The sequence below is a fragment of the Barbus barbus genome, assembly GCF_936440315.1.
Source record: "Barbus barbus genome assembly, chromosome: 12".
Classification (NCBI taxonomy): domain Eukaryota; kingdom Metazoa; phylum Chordata; class Actinopteri; order Cypriniformes; family Cyprinidae; genus Barbus; species Barbus barbus.
This window is the reverse complement of record NC_136740.1, coordinates 10,747,201-10,774,879: the sequence shown is the minus strand read 5'-3', so window position 1 is coordinate 10,774,879 and position 27,679 is coordinate 10,747,201. Positions and strand designations below refer to the sequence as shown.

General features: G+C 36.9%; 2 protein-coding genes across 4 annotated transcripts; one reads left to right on the top strand and one right to left on the bottom strand.

The window, feature by feature from the left end:
- Position 1: 1 nt before the first annotated feature.
- Positions 2-15,797, top strand: LOC306877945 (uncharacterized protein). Its single transcript, XM_079430001.1, has 15 exons — positions 2-544; positions 1,469-4,585; positions 6,005-6,053; positions 6,645-6,685; positions 7,775-8,106; positions 9,337-9,497; positions 9,700-9,852; positions 9,952-10,081; positions 10,306-10,380; positions 10,486-10,575; positions 10,668-10,816; positions 10,911-11,054; positions 11,826-11,896; positions 11,989-12,093; positions 14,573-15,797. The coding sequence occupies exons 2-15, from the start codon at positions 1,648-1,650 to the stop codon at positions 14,713-14,715; spliced, it is 4,581 nt and encodes a 1,526-aa protein (XP_079286127.1). The 5' UTR covers positions 2-544; positions 1,469-1,647; the 3' UTR covers positions 14,716-15,797.
- Positions 15,343-24,803, bottom strand: LOC306877951 (coiled-coil domain-containing protein 106-like). Of its 3 annotated transcripts, none has more exons than XM_079430017.1 (9): positions 24,625-24,803; positions 24,219-24,281; positions 23,999-24,100; positions 21,639-21,824; positions 21,049-21,099; positions 19,995-20,225; positions 19,440-19,649; positions 19,039-19,342; positions 15,343-17,733 (listed from the first exon to the last, which is right to left on the bottom strand). In XM_079430017.1, exons 2-9 carry the CDS (start codon positions 24,271-24,273, stop codon positions 17,709-17,711), a joined length of 1,164 nt encoding a protein of 387 aa, XP_079286143.1. In that variant the 5' UTR covers positions 24,274-24,281; positions 24,625-24,803; the 3' UTR covers positions 15,343-17,708. The 3 variants fall into 3 exon arrangements, with proteins under 3 accessions (XP_079286143.1, XP_079286141.1, XP_079286142.1); XM_079430015.1 differs by having other exon boundaries at positions 21,600-21,824; positions 24,625-24,789; XM_079430016.1 differs by having other exon boundaries at positions 21,600-21,824; positions 24,621-24,782.
- Positions 24,804-27,679: the final 2,876 nt, after the last annotated feature.

Genomic DNA, 27,679 nt, shown 5'->3' with positions numbered 1-27,679 from the left:
TGTGCACTTCCTGTTTCTGTGAGAGAGAAGCATGCAGTGCAAGTGAGGGTGAGGTGAGTGAAAGGCTGAATTACTGGAACAAGCTGTAGTGCAATCACTGTGACTCTGTTGAGTTTATGAGAAGTGAAGAAAAGCTGCGTGCAAGCTTGAACAGACGGTTACTTTTGGACTCTTCTTTAAGACTGCTGGAGGGGGAAAGTATAAGGAAAACAGAAACAGAAGGAGGGGGGAGGGGGGGGGGTATGTTCTGTTCAAACTTGTTTGGGAATTTGAGGGGGGACGAGAGAGAAAGAGAGAGAGGAACACTGTGAGAATCTTTTGACTTTGTTGTAAACGTTTTGTGAACACATTAAGTAGGACAGAGGCAGGCTGGATAATTAAATCAGTAGAGCATTTATCTCACTCAACTTTGGTTGTCTCAATGGGCAAACACTGATATGGGGAATGTCTGTGAGTTGTGCAATTCCTGCTAGCTTCACTTTGTCAAGAAAGCAAAGGAAAAGTTGGAGAGAGACAGAGAAGCGTACCCCAAGACACTTCTCAGGTGAGTCCTCTGCATTATTCCCAAAACTTTTTATTCTTTCCTTTTTGTTGTAACTTTAGTAAACCAAACAGTTCTTTTAAACAAACATGTCCACATCACAGGCAAATACTGCATTGCCATGCTTGAGAATACTAATCTGTTTCACCACAGTCATTTTCTTATGAATCTGTTAATGTTCATTTGTTGTGCATCATATGATTCATAACATCTTGACATGAGTCATCTATGTTGAAGTCTTGTTACTTCAACCCCTCTTAATAGTGCTTCGGCTCTTCATAGGCATGAATTGCTTGAAATGCCTCTGTACAAGATACAAGAATAGCATTGGGCAGTGGTTGGTTGAACTGCATTCTTTGTAAATTATTATTTTGCTGAACTGACAAATGGGCTGTATATCAACTGTATAAATGTTATATTATGAGTTCTTATTAGTTGAATTGGTTTGTAGGAGTGTCAGTAGTATATAAATAAAAAATATAAATGGCAATGTGTGTTATGCCTACTAACAGTATATTAGATTGATTTTAAGTGACTTGTTTGACAAGAACAGTTTTTCTGTTGCGTTGCTGTAACTTATCTGGTGGAGTATAGTGAAAGAAACACCAAGGTCATGGCTTTAGTTGTCTGGGAATAAAAATCTGATAAAATTTATACTTTGAATCCATACAAGTCACTTCAGATAAGAATCTGCCAAATGAATTAATGTTAGACGTTTGACTCTACACATTTAAAAAAACAAAAACAAAAAAACAACCCTTGTTAATTGCTACTGTTTAAGCTGCCAAGGCATATACCTGACATGTTTCAACAAGATATTCCAAAGTTTTAAAGATTTCCAAGTATATTTTGAATTTTTCCTCTTTGGAATATGAATTTTATATGGTTGATTGATTTATTGACTTGGAATTTTGACTTCCCTTATAGGTTCTCTATGTTGCAATGGAAACCATTCAAATTAATTGGGCCATCCAAGACACTGTGCAGATACAGTCCTCTTAAAGTGCACTAGACAGGTTGTCGATCAAGTGCAAACTGTGACCTGAGTCCTTGAGCTAATTGGCAAAGGTGACCTGGGTGAAGAAGAGACTTGGAAACACCAAAAGATGGACAAAACACAAGAAAAGGAAATGGAGCCAGACACGTGCGATGGAATTAGGGACATGGAGAGATTTCCTGCAACCCGAAGAAGAGATGGAGAGATTGACTGGAGAGAAAGAGAGAGGCGGAGAAATGGAGATCGACGTGCAAATGGAAGCTCATCAGTGCCAGTGCAGGCTGAGTATGGAGATCGAGACAATGAGAGGAGAAAAGGGGACACTTTTCCAAGGATGACAAAACCAAATAAAGCGAGAGACAGAAGGATACCACTTACAGACTATGAAAGAGAGCATCACATGGGAAGCCCGAAGGGCATACTGTATGAAAAAGAAAGGAGGAGATACAGAGACATGGACATGCAGAGTGAAAGAGAAATTGCAAGATACAAGGAGGAGCTGAGGAGAAATGAAATGAAAAGGCCCGTAAAGGAGGAGCCAGATAGACAGAGGGAACGAGACAAGGAGTTTGACTCAGGAATGAGAGATAGAAGGAGAGAAAGTTATCCTGGGGTCAGTGACCTTTCAGGCATGAGGGAGAGAGAGACAGAAAGAGACAGAGAAAGACATCGACAAAGAGATAGAGAGGGCAGATATTATCCTCGGCTCATGGAAAGAGAGACAGAGAGCTTTTCAGACAGGGAAAGGATGACTGATAAACAAAGGGAGGGAGAGAGATCTAAGAAAAGAGATACAAAAAGCGAGGGAGACAGTGATGGAGACAGGGGTAAGGAAAGAAAGAGAGAAGATGATGCTACACATAGACACAAACTCTGCAAGAGTGAAGGAGACAGTGATGCAGAGCGAAGGGCAGACAGAGTTAGAGAGAGAGAGAGACATCGAGAGAGAGAAGCCGAAAGATGGCGAGACAGGGCAATAAGAGAAAGAGATTACCGAGAGATGGGTTATCATGATCCAAAAGGAGAAAACTCAGAACGACTCAGAGAGACAGATAAATCAAGAGATAGAATGAGAGACTCCAAAGACAAAAGAATGGACAGAGATGCTTACATATACACAGCTGAAAGAGGAAGGTATAGAGATGGAGAAAGGATAAGAGAGAGGGATAGGTATTCTGAAAGAGAGATTGAAGAGAGGGCGAGGCGGAGGAAAGAGTACAAAGAGACCGGGAGAAGAAAGATGGAGAATAGTGGAGAGCTGATTTCAGGAAGTGATATTGAGAATGAAAAAAGGAGGACAATGAGAGAGAACCTTGAGGACAGAGACAGAGAAAACACATCTGAGATTGATACAGAGAGACTGAAGGAAAGAACAGAGGAAGAGAAGGAAGTAAGGAGTACACCAAGGGAAGAAGAGAAGAGTGCTGCTGAGGAAGGCGTTACAAAGAAACCTAAGAACAGGATAAGGAAAATGTGGCTGGAACCTCGAAGTGAGAGAAAAGAATCTTGTTTAAAAGAGGACACAGAGAGAGAGAGAGCAAGAGAGAGGTACATACAAAGATACAAAGAAAGCAAAACAACAGGAAATGAAGAAGAGCCTGAGAGAAGGAAACCACGGAAAAGCAAATGTCTTGAGGACAAGTATAGAGAACTTGAAAGGGCTGGGGAGTTCAAGAGGGATGTGGATGTAGAAAAGGAGGAGAAGAGGATGGAAGGGGACATGGCTTATGATAAAGAAGCCATGGAATTAAAGTGGCAGATGGAAAGAGAGAATGTGGCCGATAACTTGGAAGAGAATGACCGAGATGAACAGAGAAGCAGTAATGGATATGACGACTTGGAGAATGAGGAAAGAAGTGAGGGAGAATCGGAAGCAGAGAAGAACAGAATGATGTCCGCAGATGATGGATTTGTAACGGTCTCCAGTGGAGGGGATGATGCGGAGGAAGAGGATTTTGAAGACTGCAAAGAATTCTGGGAAGGTCGAGTTCCCGAAGCTATCTCTAGACACCCAGAAACTACAGAGGACAGAGAGATTGGGGCAAATGAAGCCCCAAAAGGACCCCTAAGAGTCTTTTGTGTGATTGGTCAGACTCATTCCATGTCACAAACCAATGAGAATTCATATGTACACCCTACTGTTGAAGAGGCAGCCAATCAAAATTTAGGTCATAACATGGACAATCAAGGTGAAGTGAGCATAAATGAAGCATTTGAAAAGGTTGAACACTGTGAACAGGACATTGAAAGAGCAATGGATGACCTCAGTCTTTCTCCTAATGAGGACAAAGCGGAGGGAGCAGGAAGTAATGACCAGACAACAGAGGGTGTATTATCACTGGAGGGCCAAATGATTCCTTCCAATGAGCGATCAGAACAAGACATCCAACCTTTCCTACCAGAGCCTTCTGAAACTTCAGGGCCATCCAAGGATAATGGAGGTGCAGAGACTCATAGTGAAGAGACAATACAAAGAGGAATAAAAGAACCTACTGGAGACCTAATGGAGCATTCTGGTTCTTATGACACATGGAGCACATCTGAGGAACGAAAGCGATGCTCTACTGCTCCTCACCTTAGATGGGCCAAGAACGTGGTGAAAGAGATCCTGGGTCTGAAGTCGGTGGACACAGAAAATGCAAGAGGTAGTGTGACACACATAGACACGCAAACCAACACACAAATAGAGGGTGAGAGAGAAATGGACAAATCAAGTAAAGAGGAAGAAATAATAGAGGGAGGAGAAGAACAACAGGGAGGGATGGAGAGAGAGTTGAATGAGAACCGTGACTGGCTGGATCCTAGTTCTAGCCAGCACACGGTTCCCTCAGAAGGAGAGGCAGAGCGGAAGGTAGAAGAAGTATCTAAGAAGAAAGTAAGTAAAGAGGAAGTTGTTCTAAGCTCTAGTAGTTTTCGAGATTTGGGGAATGAGGCTCGCACGAGGAGGCGAGGGTTCCGAAAGTCAGCAGAGAAAACCAAAGAAGAGGATGAGGAAGAAGAAGAGGGAGTTGGAAGGGACCGCAGGACGAGAATATTCAACAAATCAGGTGAGAGAAGGACTAACATAAGAAGGCTGATTTGGACATTCAGTGACCCACTTGATTCCACTCATGTGAGAAGAGATCTAAATGTGTCGTGAGATGTCTGTTGAACCAATTTTATCAAATTTAATATACCAGTGGTGTAATGTCATGTAGAGAGACTAAATGTGCTTACGCAAGAATGTAACAGAAATCCATGAGTCATCTTCCCCTAAATAAGTGTCAATATGGGCGTTAAAATTGTTTATTTTCCTGTCATCTATTTGAGTGTTTCTAACATTTGAACAGTAATAAGCAGTTCAAACTTTTCACTGGCAGTTATGTTGGGACGGTGAGATCCTTATTTATTATCGCAGCTATGGAATAACATCAAAAATGTTTATGAATATGTAATTATTAGCTCTACCTCAAAAGCAACTTTCTTTACCACACTTTGGTAAAGAACCCTTCAGGCCAATGGCAGGGTCTTATAAACCATATGGTAATTTGTGCATGTGACAGGGCTGTATGTTTTGAATAGCATGGATGAAAAGTTCCACCCTACATTTTCTCTTGTTGTATATACAATTTGTCTATTTAATCTGATACGATTGCATCCTGAATGGTGTTTTATGTTCAAATGGATGGCTGGTTACTTTAGACACTTTAAAGAATGAGAGCATGAAACATCCCAACGATTTCTATCGTTTTGAATCACAGTTTTCATTCATATTGACTGGGTCTCTCTTTCTAGTCAATGATGGATATAATGCCAGCAGAAAGATAAAAATAATATTCTGAACAGTCCTAAAATTGTTTTATTTACCTTTTTATAGTAATATATGACATATGACAAATATTTCAGATATTTTAAAAAATATTTTTTTAAAGAGACCCATTCTTAGGAGTCTGAAACCACACAAACAGTAGACTTTTGGTTCTCATACCGCAGGAATAACTAATAATGTATTCCCACAGCATTTTTTTTTTGGGGGGGGGTAGTCTCATTTTAATAGCCTGGAAGCGCCAGAGGGCTGCTGAGGATTCTTGTGGGGGTTGGAGTCATGACCGCTGAAGACACCTAAAACTCATAACAAGTCCTCCCCAGTACACTTTCCTGTTTTTTTCCATCATATTTCTCATTTCATTAGGGTTATTTTTATTTGTTGCCACATTTTCTTGAGAGCTATTGAGTTGCTCATACCCAGAGGTCTTACGGTCTAGTCTATCTTTTCAGTTATTCACTGGAAAGCTTTGGGTGGTTTCCATGTGTACAGCTTGTGTACGGCTATGTAGAATCATCCCTATCTGTTTTGCTTGAGATGGAGTGTTACTGGATTTAGGCTGCTTAAATTCTTAAAATCTTGTCTTGGTTAAGGGAAGCTTAAGGTGCTAAAAAACAACCTTGTGATGTGTGCTGATTTCTCTGTGTTTTGGTTTGTATAGATGATGAACAGGACGAATTCTCTTTTACCTTGAGTGAAATGAACCTAAGGTAGGAGAACATGTATACTGCATGTATAGACACTTCCATATTTTGTCCCTCATTAAAATGTTTTCCATGTAAAAGAGTTAACTGTACATTTGATACATTTTTTAAATCATGTACACTCACATGAGATGACAACTCCAGATGTGTCAAGCTTAATAAAAGCTGGTTACATAGAGCAGGTGGTTAGATATTTTTGGAGGAATAAATTAACTGTGGCTGATTATGAATAGTGAATTTCTTCAATGTTGTCTGTAACTGAAAACTACTGTAAGGCACACTGGGACTGACATATTAGACAGCTCAATTGATGCTCTATTATTCCCATTTATAATGTGCTAATATCTGGATTCATACATTTTTAGGACATCTAATATTGTTCAGTTGAAAATTGAGTTACTTTCGAGGTTATAACTCTGATAATATCTTAAAGAACAAAAAATGGAAATGACAGCATGAAACCTTTTCTTTTTCGGTTAGTCTTGGGGATGTTTATAACTTTATATGCAGTCTATCACCACTTACAGTATTTTATTTGGTACACAGCCTTACAGATTATGTTATGTCACAGATGTGCTCTCTCCTTCTTACTTTTAGGAAACTTGGGAGGACAAAAAAGAGGAATTCGAAATTCTTTAGTAAGTCTCTGTATTGTCTTTATCTGTCTTGATCTTTACCATGGGCATGGCTATAACCAAAGACTATAGGGACTTTCTTTAACAGACTACAAATAAATATATCTATTTAAAGTCTTCAAAATCCAATAAAACATTACTAAGATGCGTACAATTCCCAGTCATACAAATCCCAATTTCACACACACCCTTCTTTACACATGCTAGCGTACATAATATGATTGTAATTGGCTGTAACATATATTAGGAAATACATGGTTCTTAATACATGGATGGTTAAAGTTTGAGATATTGCGAGCATTCCTGACTATGCTACTTTGCTAGTACTCCAGGCAAAGAACAGGTTTGTGCTTGCACATTGTGCCTAACTGCAGATAAAATGCCAATGCTCACTTAGTATTAAAAATGCTTTCGTGGATGTTCGTGCATGTAAATCTTCTTTTTTTGCCCTGTTGAATCACTGACCTGCTGTGCTTGTTTGCTTTCCGTGTCATTCTGACTTGATCTCTGTCTGACCTTTTGTAATTTTTCCAATCTAGTAATTCTCAACTGGTGGATCATAGACAGGTTTAGCCTTGTTTCTGCTCTTTTTGCTGTATTTATATAAATTTAAAATTGCATTTAGCATTGTTTTTCTTTGTGTTCTGATGAGGGTCGTGGACAACAGGGGAAAAAAGCTAAATCTGAATGCAATTAAACCAGTCATGCATAGTTAGATAAAATACATTGTTTATACGCACATGTTTGGTGGTTTAATTCTGATGTTATTTTGGTAAAAATCAGCATAGAAATGTTGAATGCCATGCACAAACCATGAACAAGCCATAATGGTAAAAGAAAATCTGACCCAGACTACATTAAATACGGGATCACTTGCAGTGAGAGTAAACATGTTTGGTTTCTGCCAACCACTATGTTTTTGTACAAATTATTGGTTACTTATGTAGTTCCTCCTGCTAATATGAATTAATGTCAAGGCCTGATTTCAAGGACATTTGTTTAGTTTTGTGTGATAAACTATTTTTGTATCCAGTGTATAATCTGAGAAGCACAGCTCTAGGACCACATCAATGATTTCTCTTTCTCTTGCAGACTCTCAGTTGTATCAGGAGTACAGTGAGGTGGTCCAGAACAGAGAGATCCTGCTGTCTCTTTCTGATTCTATATCAATAAGTGCATCTTCCTCTCCAAATCATTCCCCTAAGCTATCACGCAGACCTCTCCCACCCCTCCCTCAAGTCCTCCTACATCCCCAAACCAACTCCATTAAAAGTCTAAATGTGCCTCAGCAGTCCATTAACAGACCCCCGTGCCCTCGCCTGTCCATCTCTGCTTTCTCACCCACACTGTGGCAGGATCTCCCAGGAGTGAGGACCAGCCAAGAGTTGGAGGGACTTACTGAGGATGAGAGACGCCTGCAGGAGGTAGAATTATTAGATCAGTATCCCCTACTAAACATTAAAAGTGTCTCAAGTCATAAACTTAAAAATGTATGATACATGACATTGTACTAGATAATAACATTTCAAACCAAGAAAAACAGCTCAAGCTCACTTTGCAACAGAACATTTCACAATGATAAAACAACGAACTTGAGGGGAACTAACATATTTACTAAAAAGGATCTTGGTGGTTGGAAGTAATTTTAAAAATGTGAAAAGTGAAGTTAGAAAAGGTCTTACACTTGTTTACTGAAAACTATGTTGAATCCACTTTGATATTTTGTTATCAAATTAAATCAAATTTTTAAGTTTGGCTTAAAGGGATAGTTCACCCAAAAATGAAAATTCTGTCATCATTTACTCACCCTCAAGTAGTTCCAAACCTGTATGAATGTCTTTGTTCTGCTGAACACAAAGGAAGATATTCTGAAGAATGTGGGAAACAGTTCTGGGGCACCATTGAATTCCATAGTATTTTTTTCCTACTATGAAAGTCAATGGTGCCCCAAAACAGCCTGGTTACAAACTTTCTTCAGAATATCTTCCTTTGTGTTCAGCAGAACAAAGACATTCATACAGGTTTGGAACTACTTGAGGGTGAGTAAATGATGACAGAATTTTCATTTTTGGGTGAACTATCCCTTTAAGTGTCCACTGTTTTCACAGTAAATTGCATTATGGTTGTATTTACTGTACACATTAGGATAATTGTGTAAGAAGGTTTAACAATAAGTTGTAAAATCACATTGCAAGATATATTACCACAATTGTGAAATACATATGCCGTTATAAGAATATGAGAATAAAGTAAATTTAAAGCCACAATTAAGAGAAACAAATTCATAAACGCAAGATTTAAATCACATTTCGTGATAAAAAAGACAATTTAACAGAGTGAGATATAATACCACAATTGAGAGAAATATGAAGTCTCAGTTGCAGGTAACAGTCCTCACTACAAGATTTTGTCTTAATTCCAAATATAAAGGAGCACTGCGACTGTAACTGATTGTAATTGTGTTAAATAAAGTCACAATTTTGATTTATAATGTCACAGTTATCTTTAATTTTGAACTCTGAGACAGAAACATGCTTTCATGGTACATTGCACTTCTAATATGTATGAATTATCTTGCAACAAAATAGGTGTTTTTAAAAGATATTCGTTTTTATTAGCAAGGATAGAAACATGAAGAGTCTCTGTATTTTCAGGTGAGGTTTGAGGTCGTGACCTCTGAAGCGTCATACTGCTGCAGTTTGGACATCGTAGTGGAGAACTTTGTCATGTCCGAACAGCTCAAAGTTATCCTGTCTTCACAAGACAAAAACTGGCTGTTTTCCAGGCTAAATGATGTTAGAGCCATCAGTCACAGGTTAGAATCATATCATTAAATTAACAGAATTACTGAATACTGATAAACACATTTTAGTTTTGATAAAGATGTTTAGATTGCTACATATACTGTGTGCTGCGGACATCATAAGACAACTTTCAGACTCCCTAAATATGTATGAATTCATCTTGGAGTCAGTTCTCAAATGTCTGCTCTGAAATCTGAATTCTTTTCCACTTAGCTTTCTGTCTCAGCTGGAAGAAGCAGTGGAGAAGGACATTATGTGCTTTACCGTCTGTGACATCATTATCAAACACTGTCCACGATTCAAAAATGTGTACGTGCCATACCTTACCAACCAATCATATCAGGACAAGACATATCAAAGATTGATGTGAGTATTCGTTTGCACTGATCTGAAGTGGAAAATGTGCTTTTCCTGTTTTAATTGTATCCATATGATGTCTTTGTGTCATTCCACCATCTCTCATAGGGACGAGAGTCACGAATTCCGTAGAGTTGTGGAAAAGTTGGAGCGTAACCCGGTTTGCCAACGACTGCCTCTACGGTCTTTCCTCATTCTGCCATTTCAAAGAATCACACGCCTAAAATTGCTTGTGCAGGTACTATCTTCCTCGGTCCTGTTTAATTCTGCCTCTCACATTTTTTGTTGACACATTCCCTAAAGTTAGCAGGAAATGCCATGACTCATGCTTGCTAGGAGCACATGCTTTCCTCCGCCTTCTTCGTCTATGTTATATTAACATGATATACATCCATCTCCTGTCACAAAGAATATGGCATGCTGCATTTCAAATGTCCTTTGTTCTCTTGTCTTTGTTGGTAGAATATTGTAAAGAGAACCGCTCCAAAAACCAAGGATGAAGCACAGGCAATTAAGGCGATGAAACTACTTGAGAAGGTGATACTTCTCTTTACGAACTTGAAAAAATGTAGTTATGTCACCCACATCTCTGCATTGGAATTTCTTATCAGTTTTCTCTCTCACCACTGTGCTTCTTAACAGATGATCCAGGACAGTAATGAAAGTATCTCTCAAATGAAGAACATTGAATCACTTGTGACCCTCAATGCCAAAGTTGACTTTGAATGCAGGGTGAGCATGACACATGTTAGGGAACCTAATTTGTACTGTATGCCATCTGAATAATAATCCAAATGTAAAATGACTTATTTTGTGTCTCTTAGACTCTTCCATTGATCAGTCAGTCCCGCAGACTGGTACGAGAGGGACCTGCGACTGAACTGAGAGACTTTTTTCTGAAAGACAGGGAAGAAGAGAGAAATGTTTATATGCACCTTTTCAATGACTATCTCCTGGTCTCTTTGCAGAAAGAGTATGTTTGGCTTTCTTTAACATCCATACTTCAATTGTTATTCTTAGTCTTTGAGAAGTTAAATCAGGCTTTTCCTTTTCCTTCCTGTTTGCAGAGGGGGTAGGTTTACAGTTATCGACCATGCACCTGTGTCAGAGCTGCGGGTTGAGAACTGCAGGTTCAAACTGCATTCATTACAAAAAAACCTGTTCCGTCTGCACATGCCGCATGAAGCCCTGCTCTTGCGGACAGATACACAGTAAGTATGTCATTGTGTATGTTTATTATGAGAGAGAATCCTTTGCTATTTTGTAAACATGCAATGGCTGCCACGTGTGCATGCCCGTGAAGTCCTCATCCCTGTAGGGCAGGGATGTCCAGTCTTGCTCCTGGAGGGCCACCTTCCAACAGAGTTTATATTAGTTACTCCTGAATTAGCTCTTCAGTATCTCTTCCCCCCAGGAGCGGGATTGGACAGGCCTTCTGTACTGCAGCACTGGGTAAATAACTTACATATTGTAATACATTACTGATTCCAAATTGTATGACAAAAATTTTGGTTAGTAATGTAATCCATTAGATGACACAATTTAGGTCATATAATCAGACTACATTTAGATCACTTTCAGATTAATTTTGTTTTGACCCATCTCATTTTTCATCGCGAACCGTATTGTACCATATTGATATTGACCATATTGAAAATATATTCCATTTGTTATCAACAACATGAAGTGCATTAAACATATTACGTATTAACATATTATTTTAAAAAGGAAATTTAAAAGATGAAAAAGTGGACATATTTTGTGTAAATATGTAATCCATAAAAAAGTAACTGTAGTCTGATTACGAGTATTTTAAAATGTAATTTAATCTAATTACAAGTAATTAATTTGGAATCTGATACGTAATCCAGATTGCATGTAAATTCAGTTCCGTCCAGCAATCTTGAGTTTTGCAATTTGGCTGTGCAGAATATTGCGTTAAATTAATCTGTACCCCTCTTTCATTTTCTATCATCTCTCAGAGCCAATAAATTGCGCTGGATATCGGCACTCTCACGTCCTTATCCTGAGATTGATTTCAGTGCAGTTCAGGGTATGTGCACTTCCTGCTTTAAAAGAAACTGCAGTGTCAAAGTAAATATTCTTATGCAAATCATTTAATATATTCTCTTTTTCCATTTGCAGACTTTTCTCAAATGCAGTGCATCAGAGCATTTGTTGCCCAGCAACCAGATGAGCTAAGTTTAGAGAAAGCTGATGTTCTGTTAGTTCACCTGCAGAGTAGTGATGGTGAGTTAAAGCTAATCACATGAACACAAGAAAAAAAGATGCCCTGTCATGTATAGGGAAATATAATTTATTTCCATTGCTATACCTGAGGCCATTACAGCAGTTTGGTTACAAGCTCAGATCTTTAACCACTCCCCTAGAGTTAAACAGTTGAGTAACAGGTAAAACTCAACTGTTTAACTCTAGGGGAGTTGTAAAATGAGCCCATTTTCAAAAGAAGTGGAGTGTTCCTTTAAGAACTCTGCCACTGCTTCCAGGGAAGCCAAGGATTGGTCATATGTTAGGAATCACATTTGCCCAGGGCGACCGATCCTGTTCCTAGAGATCTACCTACCTGCAGAGTTCAGATTTACCTCTGATTCAGCACACTTGTAATTATCCGTAATTATCAAGTGCTCCTGTATATCATAATTAACTTGTCCAGTTGTGTTAGCCTAAAAAAAAAACACCCTGACCAATATAAAGTAGTGACCTAAAGTAGAACCTGTGTTGGCCTTTTTGTATAGTACATTTATTGTATGTCTAATTTAGGAACTTGCATGACTGCACCAAGCCCACATTCATTAGAGATCTTAGGGACATGTGGTAGACTAGAAATATAGCCAACCTGTTAACGCCCATCTTATGAGACTGGTCTCCATTGTTAATGCAACATACAACCAAAGCGTTCTTGGAGAACTTGTGTGGGTAGATCAAGATGTGTTGTACTGGTAATTCTGCAGTGTAAGAAAAAGGGAGATAGGATGCTAGGATAGGACAGAGATAGTCCTGGAATTGCAACCTGATTCAAGAACCTCCTGCAGCTAAGTTTTTTAAGTTGAAGTGAGTTTTGTGCTGCATGTACTGTAGATCATGACATCATCCATACATGTGTATTTGGTAAGCAAACTCCAGTGGGTCCAGTCGGACCATCAGGTACTCCTGCAGTCCACAACTTTAGAGCAACTTTTTTGGCTTAGGTATACTTAGAACATCCACTAAAGATCTCAAGATTGCATTCTAGAGAATGGTTTCAGAACGCTTGAGATGATTCCAATCTACCATGCTTCTTAGCTCACTTGATCAGCAAAAACAGACTATTGAAGAGTGAGTAACGGTGAGAAGAGTTGAGACCTTGTACATGAGTTCTTTTTAAGGTTGAAGAGGTAGTTTTTTATTTCAAAGAGAACCAGTTCAAAGGAAGAATAATTAGCTTTTTGGATTAAAATTATTTCTTTATATGAAATTTGAATTGTATGACAATTAAGAGATTAGACTGTACAGAAATTGAAATCTACATGTAATGCTAATACACACTACATACACATTGTTAACATGAACAATTTGAGAACAAAGAATATGCTTGAATCAGGAGTGTTTGATTAGGGAGACATAAAGGTTGAGTGTTGGGGATTCTCCAGGTCCAGGGTTGGAAACCCCTGATCTAGGTCAGTGCTTTTCAAACCTGTCCTGGGGACCCCCAACTACTGCACATTTTGTATGTCTTCCTCACAGGTCACATCAAGTTCAAGTATTGCAGACTCTACTAATGAGCTGATGAGTTGAATTAGGTGCGTTAAATAAGGGAGACATACAAAATATGCAGTGGTTGGGGTCCCCAGGAAAGGTTTGAGAAGCACTGATTTAGGTCACTGTAGAACAGGGATGTCCAATCTTGCTTCTAGAGGGCCACCCTACTGCAAAAATGAGCTCTAACACACCTGCCTAGAAGTTTCTTGTGATCCTTAAAGCCCTAAACACACTGCACGATTTTCAGCTGTTCCAGACAAAAGATTGGCATCGTGAAACAATCGTGGCGATTTCTTTGATCGTGTCATAATTTTATTAGATCCATGCCGCAGCGTGACATGCAGTGATCTTATAGGATTGCTAAAATCGTGCAGTGTTTTGGGTTTAAGACCTTGATTAGCTAGTTCTGGTGCGCTTAATTAGGGCCGGAGCTAAACTCTGATGGAAGGTGGCCCTCCAGGTGCAGGATTGGACTCTACCGTTGTAGAATGTATAGTGAAAACCAGAAGCAGTTGGATTTGGCTCTAAATCAAGATGCTTTGTCACTTACCTTGAGGCTTCTTCTGTCATCAGATGTAAAATTCATGTGACTCTTTCAAGGTTAAGAACAATATTTGGGATGGCTGTTTTACTCTATATACCTTATTTGGACCAGTATGATTAACAATGCACACACAGAGATTTTTAAGACTGATAACCATTCTTTCATGACTAGGGCTTTCCTAATTACCACAATTTATGTAAACAGGCATTTTTTCCCACACACTGTATATGATTGTATTACTAATAATGTGTCCTCATAGTAGTGATAAATGAATGCCACTGAGCATATATATACAAGTTCCTCGTCAACAAAGCAAGTAGTAGATACTAATGTTGTTGTGTCACAAGCAGAATTCAAGAATTGCTAATGGACGTTTTGACAAACTCAGTGCAAAATTCCATTTAAGATAATCTTCTTTTTATTCAGGCTGGGTGGAAGGAACTCGTCTGTCAGACAGACAGCGTGGTTGGGCCCCCGAGTCTCATCTGGAGACAATAGTCAGTGACAAAGCAAGAAAGCGCAACCTGCTGGACACCATGAAAATTCACATTGCTACAGCTGCAATGTGAACCAATATGTATACCCTTCAATGTTCTCAGGTGGACTTTTTCAATTACAATTTTTTAGTATTACTTTAAAGACTTAAGAACTTCATGGATTTACGTCTCAACTTCATGGGAAGTTTCTATTTATTGTGTGTATACACTCAAGCCGATAAGGGTGATGTGGGTGTTCACCCATGTCAGGGTACTACTCCACACCCTGCAAAAGGGTCTGGCAAGATGCTGAATTACAGCAACTGAACTTCTTAGATATCTTATGGACATTGACGGACTTGCAAATGGCACAAATGCATCCATATGCAGTACCTGCTCCAAATGAGTATCTATGCAGCTTCCATAGTGTTTATATAAGACTTTCTTAAAATTTGGATGTGGGGAGTCATTCATGGACAGAAGTTTGGACTACAGCGTGTTGTCCTCAATCTGAGCAAGCCATCTCACTGAGGAACCACGACAGCTGGATATAAGACATAAGCTAAGTCGGCGTGTAACGCTGAATACTGCACCAAAACTACTTGTTCTCTGTTATTTATAAACCTCCAGCGTGGAATATAAATGCTGTCGGACTGCAGCCTGATGGGAATACAGTTTGAAGAGTTGTTGGTGTGACAAGATGCAACAGGACAAATTATTAATAGCTGTGAAAAACAGTGGACTTTATCAAAGTGCAAATTTTATTTAGGATCAAGAATTATGGATGCCTACGTTTTAAGACCAAAAAGTGTACAATACCCAAGGATGTCTACAATGTACATAATATAGATTTTTAACAAAAGCTAAAAGTATATGGAATAATAGCATATCTGCTTCCTGTTCAAACTGAATAGCATATAACTGTAATATGCCTTAAAAATAAACAGATAATTAGTTTCCTGAAAGAACATTTCATGGTTTAGCAGATGGGGTTTTTAGTTTTAGCAAGTGCACTTTGAAGAATTATGGGAAGGCCATTAGGTAGCAAGACCTTGAGAAAGAAGAATCAGAATGAAAGAGTAAAGTGGCACAGGATTCAGTAGGAAAGCAAATGCTTTGTGATTTACAATACAAAGAATCAATGAACATTTCATTAATTTTTCTTTAAGTATGACAAAAAAAAGACCAGACTATATAAACAGCTTCTTGGTTATATGGAAATAAAAAAAACAACAGTGGAAAATGGTTTTGTGATCAACTAAACTGTACTTGAAATATCCACAAATGATTGGTTCCTGAGGTGAAACTGAAATCTACTTGAGCCCTGACCCGTAATCAATCAGCAGACAGGAAAATGACATTAAAAGTACAAGATAATGCAAATACTGTAACACTTCACAATTACATTCAATCTGTTAACATTAATTAATGTATTAGGTATCGTGAACTAACAAAAGGAAAATAATTAAGAATTAATTTAGGTTAGTGTTCATTTCTACATAGACTAATACATTTTTAGAATTTTAATTAATGTATTACCGTAGTAAAAAAAGTTATTTAAAATCCATATTTCATTCCTAGTCAAATTGAACTCTAACATATTTACTGACACAGCACTCGAGACTCACTGATATCAAAATTAGAATTAAACTTTATTTGGAGTACTACTTGTGCACAATGCACTTTTCTTAATATTAAGCCTAAATGTGTTTTAATGTCTTTATTGATGAGGATTGTGTGATTTTTGAATAATATCGGTCTTTTAATGCAACATATTTAAAGTGTACCGAAAGTTTACTTGCAGAAGTTCCACTTTAGCACAATCAAATATACTTCAGTATATCTTTAGTTAGACCTCAGCACTACTTGCGGACAATTAAAGTTCATTATGCACTAAATTAGTTGTTCCGATTCAGCAGACTTTTAAGTATACCAGTTTAGTATACAAAAAAGTACAAGTACATAAATATGTAAATGTATATGTAGTATACTTAGCATGAAATAAATGTATTTTAAATACATTTTAGTATATTTATATTTTACTAGGGTATAAACGGGAATAAATCAACACTGAACAATAGTAATGTTGTTCATTTTAGTTTATGACATCTAATGTATTAACTAATGTTAACTGAAACTTTTAGTAGTGTTCCCACAAACGTTATCTGATGGTAAGGAAGAAGATTGTGATGTAAAGAGAAACTTGCTGTTTTTTATTAGCAACTGGAGGTTTCAATATGTGCTCGAAGGAGCCATGAATAGTCTAATCTCAAGCACGCTGCATATTAACAAACACCCAACATGCATCCAGACGTAGATGGTGAATTTGACAAACACACAAGACACACACATACTCATGAGAACTTCAGCACCAGGTAGAACAGGATCTCTGCACTCACTCCCTCACATAACATTATCATCTGCACTACGCGGTACTAGACTAGACTAGTACTATTACCAACTGTTTTAACATGTATTATCACTGATTTACACTATATAAACTTTGCACATGCTGAACAGTCAGTGTCATCTAATAGGAGACAGACACATGCACAAACACTCCACAAATCGGTTCTAATGAGAACATACAGGTGCTGCTTGCGTAGAGTAGCACAGTGTTAAATTAGGAGGAGTGCATGGGTCTATGCGTGCATCACTTTTTAGAAGAACCTAAATTTCAAAAGTCTTCCAGGCTGTCAAGTAAGCTCTATGAGATACGGAGAACCAGGACACATGCTTGGGACAACTGAGTGGATCTAATAACCCAATAGAGAATTTCTGAGCAACACATCACAAAAAAAAATTAAACTAAAATGTCAATTCTTGAGCTTTAACCAGAGAATAAAATGGGTTTGAGAACTAAGTTCTCTTTTAAAATACCAAACCTGAAAGCATAAGTGTGCAATCCACCAGCTTTGAGCGTCCAGCTTTATGAGTGAGTGACCAGAGGTAACAGTACACTTTGTTCAGAGTACAGCGGATCTGAACAGCACAATGATGGGAGATGTGTGTCCTATGGTACATTAAAATACAGTGAAGGGTTTCACTGTATAGCAGGATAAGAATCACCCCACTAATTCTTCCAATTATCGATTATCCGTTCCTTTCAACCTGGAGAAGCATAAAAAAAATTGATGGTCAGTTTTTTTTTTTAAGTGTTTGTCAATACAAGATTTTGCAACTTATGTAATAATGTGTAGTTTTGAATCATTCATAAATGCGTTTATATCTAAATTGCCACATTGAATCAAATGCAAAAGATTATGTAAGAATGGTATTATGATTTACACAAATCGTTTCTAACCCACTGATAAAAATAGCTCTTTCATGTAGCTATATAAAAATAAAAAGACTAGTGATAGAAAAAAATAATAAGCTGATAGATACAGTTGAAGTCAAAACTTTACACACACCTTTCAGAATCTGCTAAATGTAAATTATTTGACCAAAATAAGAGGGATCATACAAAATACATGTTATTGTTTATTTAGTACTGACCTGAATAAGATATTTCACAGAAAAGCTGTTTACATATAGTCCACAAGAGAATAGTTGAATTAAAAAAAAATTACCCTGTTCAAAAGTTTACATCCCCATGATTCTCAATACTGTGTTGTTACCTGTGAGCGTTTGAACCTTCTGTAATAGTTGCATATGAGTCCCTCAGTGTGAAAAAATGGATCTAAAAATCATACAGTCATTGTTGGAAAGGGTTCAAATACACAACAATGCTGGAAAACCAAAGAATTTGTGGGACCTGAAGGATTTTTCTGAAGAACAGCAGGCAGTTTAACTGTTCAGGACAAACAAGGGACTCATGAACAACTATCACTAAAAAAAAAAAAAATCACAGCTGTGGATAATTCAGGTAACAACACAGTATTAAGAATCAAGTGTATGTAAACTTTTGAACAGGGTCATTTTTTTTAATTCAACTATTATTTTCTCTTGTGGACTATATGTAAACTTCTTTTCTGTGAAATATCTTATTCAGGTCAGTACTAAATAAACAATAACATGTATTTTGTATGATCCCTCTTATTTTGGTCAAATAATTAACAATTTTTACATTTCAATTACCTGTGCTGTCATCTACTGCATACTTAATCTATAAGATCACAATTTCACAAACAGCAATTTAACACTAATAAATGTATTATTTAGCAAATTTCTAAATGAATTTAAATTTTTCATCTGTGCTTCCTAAAAATATAATATTTATTATTAGATAACCTACTTAAGAATATAGTCCATAAATGCATATAAATAATAAACTACATTATAAACAGTTCATTTTAACTACTTCATTTATTAATTGTGTAAAATGACTATGTGCTGGAAGAGTGACAGAGTAAAAAGGAATTTAACAGGAATACAATGATTGCTAAGCATCTGTATGTATACATGTATTAATACCTGTATGAGATGGGCAGGAGGAGGTTGTTCTTCTTCAGAGCTTGCACTTTGCTGAGAGTCTGGGGGTCAAGGGCGATATAACAACGCCGGGCGTAGTCCAGAAGCTTTTCTTTAGATGGGTCAAACTCGCCCACCTCAGCCACCTTCTCTGGAGCCACCAGCAGAAGCTCAGCAATGGGTGTGGTAGAGGCCACCGTATTACGATCTACACCGTGGATCTGGAAGGCCTTGGACATGTTCTTTAACCTCTGGTATGTTACCAGGATCTTTTTATAGCGGAACAGCACACCTGCTGCATCTTTCACTAGAACAACAGCAATAAGGAGATAAAGATGAACAAAGACATCAGAAAGAGAAGACAATCACTTGTTTGTCATGTTTCCTCACACTGTCTCGCTCACCTCTCTGTCTTTCTCTCCCTCTGGCAATTCTGAAAACCCTTCTTCTCTTCAAAGCTGGATGACTGCCAGTGGGTCTTCCAGCTGTGCCGATATTTCGAAGTGACATGTTATCTGTTATCACATCCTCTCCTGACATCATTTCCTCTTCCTCTAGGTAGCTATCCTCAAGGTAGTCATCCTCTTCTTCATCTCCCAGAAGAGTGAGGGATTCTGTGGCAGCATAAAAAAATAAAAGAATTATGTTTTTACTATTTGAAATGCTGTTCTTTTGAATTCGATTCAAATGATCATGAAAAAATATATCACGGTTTCCACAAAAACATTTAAGACAATAACAAAAATAAATAAATAACATTAATCATATTTTAGAAAAATATTAAACTCATGAAAACATACATGGAAGTATGGTAAATATATAGTGACGCCAAAAAAAACCTAACATGTTTTTGAAGTTAACCTTAACTGTAAATATGCATATTGTAGACATACAGTAAATATTTAAACCAAAATGATGATGATAGGGCAAATACAGGTTCAAAAACATTTCAGACCCACCTTGCAGTTCATTGAGGGACCTGTTGTTGCTACTGCAGCTGCTGCTGGTGCTGCCGCCACCGTGGCCCTGCAAAAGAGGCTGAGGGTGGGGAGATCCATACATGGAATTTATCTGAGCACTGACTGGACCAGGAACAGAGCTCAGGGCCTTGGGATTGGCTGAAGTCTGTTGCGTTGGCCTCTGCTGGAATGACTGACGATTGGCTGAACGCTGGCTCTCCACTTGTTGATCTGAAACGTTAATGATTAAAGTTAATTCTGTGGCCGATTGCATAATAGGCTTACACTAGTCTTACAAATTAGTTGCCAGATTTTTTTCCTTAAGACTGGTCATAACTTTTTTTTCAGTCAGTTACATAAAAATGATTAAAGACTGGTCTAACTTGAATCTGAAAACTGAGACTCATTACCCTCAGCTAACTGCTAGCTGGTCAGACTAATTCTTAAGACAGTCTAAACATAGTGGCTACGTTTGTGCAACTGGCCCTTGTGCTCTTTATGTTGCAGCAAGGACTCTCGCCCTTACCGTGTTAGGACAACACAGACTCTGGCCAGAACTGAAAAAGAAGCGTCTTCAAATTTTTAAAGTATGATGTTTTAGTTAGGATTTATTCATGTTCTGCACGGGGTTATTATCATTTTATTATAACTAAATCAACCTATTAAACATTTGATTCATTGAAATAAAGCTAAAATCTAAATATTACATGAAAAACTTGTAAATAAATAAATGAAAATAAGAAATGTTGCCTAAAAAAAACGTATGTTAAAACACTGAAATTACTAACTGGAAATATAATGTGAACTAAAACTGAAATAAAAATAAATTAAACCTAAATAGTAAGATTTAAACAAAAACACACAAAAAAAAAATCGAATAAAAATGACAAAAGAACATAAAAATACAAAAAAATTGAACCAAAACCAAAATGAAAGTTAAAAATAAAAATGTATTCAAAATATTAATAAAAACTATATTATTGTATAAATAATAATAAAATAGCACTGGTTTATATCAGATGAGTCTAGTGTAGAAAGTCAAAGACGTTTTTACCCCGATCATTTTCTCTTCTCCGTCTCCAAGAAAAACTCCTGGAATCATTACCTGCAGGGAAAAGAGAAATTCAGTTTTGTCTTCCTGTCAGTCTTTGGGAAATCTGTATTAATACCCAGCCTGACTTCTGCGTCATATCATGATTTACTGCAGCCATGATCATAAGAAAATGTACAAGAACATATTTTTAAAATAAAACTGTATATCACCTTTCTTTCTGTGGACGGTAGCAGCTCAGTCCATAATACACTTAATATGCATACAAATTGGGCATGATGTTAGATTATTTACTGAATTTGCACATTTTGCACACGATTTATTCAGTACTGATTTTATTTTATAATTCCAACTCCCTGTCTTTCACCACACAAAGCATGTATGTATGACTAATGAAACTATGTAAACTGAAGTGTTTATGGGAAAAGTCACAACTAAGGTGGAACATGACAGTTCTCCCAAACATTCCACAATTTCTCAAATGACCTTTGACCACATCTACTAACGTTTTCTTGTGCCACTAAATATCCTCTATTAGCACAGTGTTCCCTCACTCGGTCTCTTCTCTCCCACTGGTTCTGTCCTCGTCTCACCGTTGCTTTCCTGACTCTTGGTTGAGAAGATGAACCGATCGAGCTGGCAGCGCAGGAAGTCCCTCTCCTCCTCCAGGTCCTCGATGCGCTTCTGCAGCCATGAATTTTTCTCCAGTGAGATCTGCAGTTGTGTGCGCAAGTTAGTGATTAACAGGTACGAGCTGCTCGGTGCTGGCGGATCACTACCTGCATCACAACACAAGCAAATATCAACACATGAATAAAACAACAGCTTCCTATGGATGCTTACACACAGGCCGTGAACATTCGCGTACCGAAAATGCAGAAGTTTTTTTTTTGTCTTAGAAAACACGGGCCGTCCAATAAGATTTGAGCATTACATCACATGCCCAGAGCAACTGCTGTTACCCAAAAGGTCGACGTGGTGGCGCTAAAAGCTCAGAAGACTGTATTGAGCACGAGCGTAAAAACAGAAGAGTCAATGCTGAGTTCTTGTTATTGTTGGTATTTAACAATATGAGTATTCTCACGTTCTTTATACAGAATAACATTTCTATTAATTCTCCACTGAACTATGTGATCTTAAGAGCACCGTCCATTATCTTCCACGAGAGTGGGTGTTTATGAGTCAGAGCTCGTTCACAATAGACCTGTCAATCATGTAATCATATCTCTTGCTCTTCCGTATATAAAAAAAAAAGAGAAACATTTTTCTACACATGAAATATGAAAGCAAATAGACCTATAATATTAGCCTATATGTTTTTATGCAGCTCATGGTATTTTTTTTATTTTAACAATAAAGGATGTTTATGACACATGACAAGCAGGTATTGATCAGTCCATTATAAAACATACAAAGAGTGCTTGTCTGGCTATTATGACTTTAAATCTGTATTTAACCTCAGAAGGATCTCAAAGTCAGTCTTATTTTGTGGTGGCTGTGCTTTGAAAATTAAATGATTATAATCTTAATTCAAGCGATGAAGGATTTCGAAAATGAAATGAATCAGTGTTGAGTACTACTGTAAGGTTTACATGTTTGAAAATGATTAACAGTTGAAAACATTAGAAATTTAGTCAAATGTAATCAGTTACATTAATAAATTAATTGAAATAGCTACACTACTTATTACATTTCATATAGAGTAACTTGCAATCTGTAACCTATTACACTTCCAAAGTACTTCCCAACACTGACTATAATGTTTTAATAATTTTTCTCCTATTGAGCAAGACGCGATAGACTTAGTGTGGATGCCAATATAGTGTAGTTCGGTAAAGTTGGCACGATATTCACAGATTTGACTTTTCCGGATCAATAACTCACGAGCAAAACGTTTTTAAATGTTTTACGATGTAGTAAACAAGCTACAAGTGTGTTTTCCTCAAAACAAGCTTTCGTCTGCAAAGTGCGAAACGCGAAAAATGTTCCTAATAAAACACTCAATAACTTCACTGTAACACTGTAGTGTCACCAAATTCAGCTCACACATCACTGCTCTCCTGCTGGTTATACTACAACACTTATTTTGAAAATACTTGCTTTGGCATATTTTGTATGATTATTTATTATGAAAAACGTTAATAACTTTACTGTAGCACACTGTAGTCTCACCAAATTCAGTTCACGCATCACTGCTCTCCTGCTGCGTTACAGTCAAGTTATTAACTTTTTTTCATCATAAAAAATCATTAAAAAATGTGTAAAATAAATTATTTTCAAATAGTCTTGTAGTATAACCAGCAGGAGAGCAGTGATGTGTGAACTGAATTTGGTGAAAGTACAGTGTTGCAGTAAAGTTAACTATTTTTCATAATAATCATAAAAAAATTTGTATTCTGTAAAAGTGTTGTAATACAACCAGCAGGAGAGCAGTGATGTGTGAGCTGAATTTGGTGACACTACAGTGGGTTACAGGAAGTTATTGAGTATTTTATTAGGAACATTTTTCGCGTTTCGCACTTTGCAGACAAAAGCTTGTTTTGAGGAAAACACACTTACATTTATGCATTTAGCAGATGCTTTTATCCAAAGCGACTTACATTGCAAACACGTTACAGTTTTTACATTTTATCAGCTCTTGCTTTCCCTGGGAATCGAACCCATGACCTTGGCGTTGCTAGCGCCATGCTCTACTATTTGAGCTACAGGAAAGCTTGTAGCTTGTTTAAAAACGTTTTGCTCGTGAGTTATTGATCCGGAAAAGTCGAATCTGTGAATATCGTGCCAACTTTACCAAACTATATAGTGTAACATTAGTTATTGAGGTATGGTTCTTTGTGAGTTTGAACGAGAGTAAATGACTAGAATTTTCATTTTTGGGTGAACTAAACCTTTAACATTGCCTAAAACACTCGAACAACAACAAGTAACAATGATAATAAACTGAACTGACCATCAAAGTTCTGGTCATTCTGGTTGTAAAAGCCTCCCTGCTGATCAAAGTTGTTGTCTTCGAAAGGAATGGAGATTTCATAGGCTTCCTCATTCTTGGGAGCTGAAGAAAGATGATTAAAGACAGGTAGGATGGACATTTTTTTTTCTGGGAAATTCACAGGTCATCAGCTCCAAAGTGCAATGTATAAGTGCATTAATACAGCTGCGCGTGCACTCACTCTGGAGCTCTCGGGAACGCGCGTGCTTCCTTGAGGCTGCGTCTGCATCGTTCATATTTCCGCCTGTCACCCCAAAACATAACAAAAGATACATAAAACACGCAATGACCTGGCTATCAGATGACTAGCATCCGTGTCTTCTCTCATACACAGTATAACATTCACACTGTCACTATCTTTCAATCATCCCAACACCAGCCATTCCACAACCAAAACATTTACATACAGGTTATGAGCTGCACTCCTCTTGAAATCCAAAATACTAATCAAGCTATTCATGGTTAGTGTGTTGGTGGAGGGATAATACACCGTTTGTTCAGTTGCACTGCGATGACTAACTTAGCACACTAGCTAACCGTTTCAGACTCAATAAACGCAATATTTCTGTCACAAAACACGTACAAACCGTTGTTCGCTGTCACGTATTTGTCTCAATCCGCTTTCATCTGTTTGTGTGTTTGCTGAAGAATCAGCCTGCTAACAAGAACAATTAAACCCGCCTCAGCTCAGCAGCAGCGCTAAAAACAACGGGAAGCAAGACACGATTATAGCTGCTTCATGTCTGACCTACAAAATAAAAGCCTCGAGGAATTTTTGGAAGTCAGTCCCCCAGACTTTTTAAAGTGGTGTTTGGTGCCATAGTAACGAATAATAATAACTGTTGCATTTAAATAATTTTAAATAAGTCTAATTTCTATCTCACACCAAGGATTTTGTCTTGTTCCTAAAACACTTCACTGAATTTGTGCTTAAAATGTGCCTTGTGTCTAATTTTTGGTAATAGTGTAGGCTAAGTATTTAATTGTGTTTCTTTCTTGTGAAAAATATTGAAGATATTTTATTTAAAAAAACAGATATGGCCCGGTTTCATAGACAGGGCTTAAACTAAACCAGGATTAGGCCATAGTTCAGTTAGGACATTTAAGTAATTTTTATAAACGTACTTAGAAAAAAACATTACTGGTGTGCATCTTGAGACAAAACAAAGGCACTGATATATTTTAATATATCACTGGTAAAGTAGGGATTAACAGTGATTACAAGAAGGTAAAGTAAGGGATTACACTTATTTTCTTTCATATTTCATATTTAATTAGTTACTTCTGATGTAATTGCATTAAATACTGTGAACAATTCTATATGAAACAATAGTGGATTTAACATCTAATGTTAAAATGTATGTTTTTAATTGCAGTCTTCTCCCCTTAAATACTTTGTTCAGGTTAAGAATAATTTAAGAAATGGATGAGTAATAAGTACAATAATCATATTACACTGTTCAAGTAGTTAATAATTATAACCTTAACCAACACTGTGTATATTAATAGTAATGAAACATCTGCGTGAAACATTTTCAGTCTGCATAACCATTGTTTTAAAATGCAAGATATTAGTAATATGTAATAAAATGTGGTTTATTTACAGAAACAACAGTATATTCTTTCAGTTTAGTGCTACTCCAATGTGTCATTTTAAGATTAAGATATGGCACGGCCATGAGGTGCCGTTGTACATATGTATGAATATACTGTATGCACCAAGGGTCTGAGAGTAACGCAATTTAAATTCTCTGTATGTATGTGTATGTGGAAGAATTGACAGCAAAGCAGACTTGACTTGACTTGTATGACTCAGTCTTTAGTTTTGCACTTTCACTGTGGATGGGTTAAATGCAGAGCACAAATTCCGAATATAGGTCACCATACTTGGCCACACACCACTTCCCTTTCCCTTAAAAAAAAAATTGCAGTTACTGTGAATGAAATGCTTACAGAGATTAAACATTTTATGTTGTGAAAGGGATACTTTTGTGATTTTTGTCCTTTGTACATTTGTAAATGAAAACACATTGAGATGTTTGAGAAAAAAAGTGAATTTTTGATGAGTTTTGAACTTGCTTGTGAAAATTGTACCAAAACTATAAAAAGAAAAGCTGCAATACTGTAAAACTTGTTCTGCCCCTATCCATGGTTAGACTCTTACATAAAAGGAAATTATGAAAAGGGAGAAGAGCAAGTTGGGAAATGAAAGGGTGCTACCATTCTGAATGCACACGTACTACACGTCTGTTGATGTCATTTGTAATGTGTATCTATTCTTTGTCAGATCTTAATGCAACATTCACTAGATATTTTCACAGAGAAATGGAAAGCATAAATGGAAAATGGAAAGCATAAATTGTCTATTTTTAGGATGTCTGGACACAATAATTAATACAGATGATGCATGCTGTCATTATAGTTCTGGTTTAGTAATTATATAGTATTTTAGCATGGTCATGGTTAATGAGTCGAGCCCAAATGGGTGTAAACTGATGACGTGATAAATCCTCCTCTGTGTGCGGAGTTTCTTTCCATTTGTCATCTAATTAGTCTAGTTTTCTTGCTTGCATTACTATCTTTACTGACTTGGAAAGTTTTACGAATTAGTTTAAAGAATCCTTTTTTTTTTTTTTTTAATTCTTTCCTCCAAACAAAAAGTCCAATGTAGATATATATAAAACCAGAAGGGACATCGTGCAGTTCAATCAAACAGCATAATCCAGAAACAAGCAAATAATGTACTATTTAGAGTAAGAAGATGGCTATTCTGTGTAAAATTTCTCATTTGTCATAGTCATTTACTCACCCTCATTTTTTTGCCCCTTTAACTCAACCCTGTTACATTAAAAAAAAAAATAATGAGTAAATATTAAAATTATATTTTAATCATAAACCTTTTGTTCATGCCATATGACACTTGATATCTTATTTTATTTGTGTAGCACCATTCACAATACACATTGTTTCAAAGCAGCATTACAGAAATTCATATTGTTATTGTTTATAATACCTTAATGCTTAATAGTCCACCTTTAGCACATTAGAAATTGATGCCACAATACTTACTGTGTATCTTTATAAGTATGCAAGCCATATGGTAAAACCCCTATTTGCTGTTGGGTAACAGAGAGGAAAGAAACAATGCTAGTCAATATATGTTACAGTATTGACTGAACAGTAATGTAAAGTAAGATAAAGTGTCTTCGAGGTCCATCCACAAATGAATGAAAAGCTGCAGTTACATGTGATTAGTCCATCATCAATAAAGATCTCATTTAAACAATGAAGGATTTAATTATGAATCTTCATAAAACGTTTTCATGAAAATTCAATATCTAGATTTATTTTAAAACAAATTAGTATTTACTTCTAACTTAGAGTTTCAAAACCATGACAAAAACTCATTTCTGAGCAGGAACTTGTGTGGTATAGCCGGAGATATTAACTTCCCTCTAAAGTCAATTTCCTGGAACAAGTCACATTTGGTTTATGGCTTATTCGGTACATTTCCTTTGGCCTGAAATGTGAAAAAAAAAAATGAATTGAAACTGTATGGCATTTTTGGGAATCTCAGCAGAAACCTCTGAGGCCAGTTACAATGCATAACCATCATTGGGATCAAAATGAATAAAAAAAATA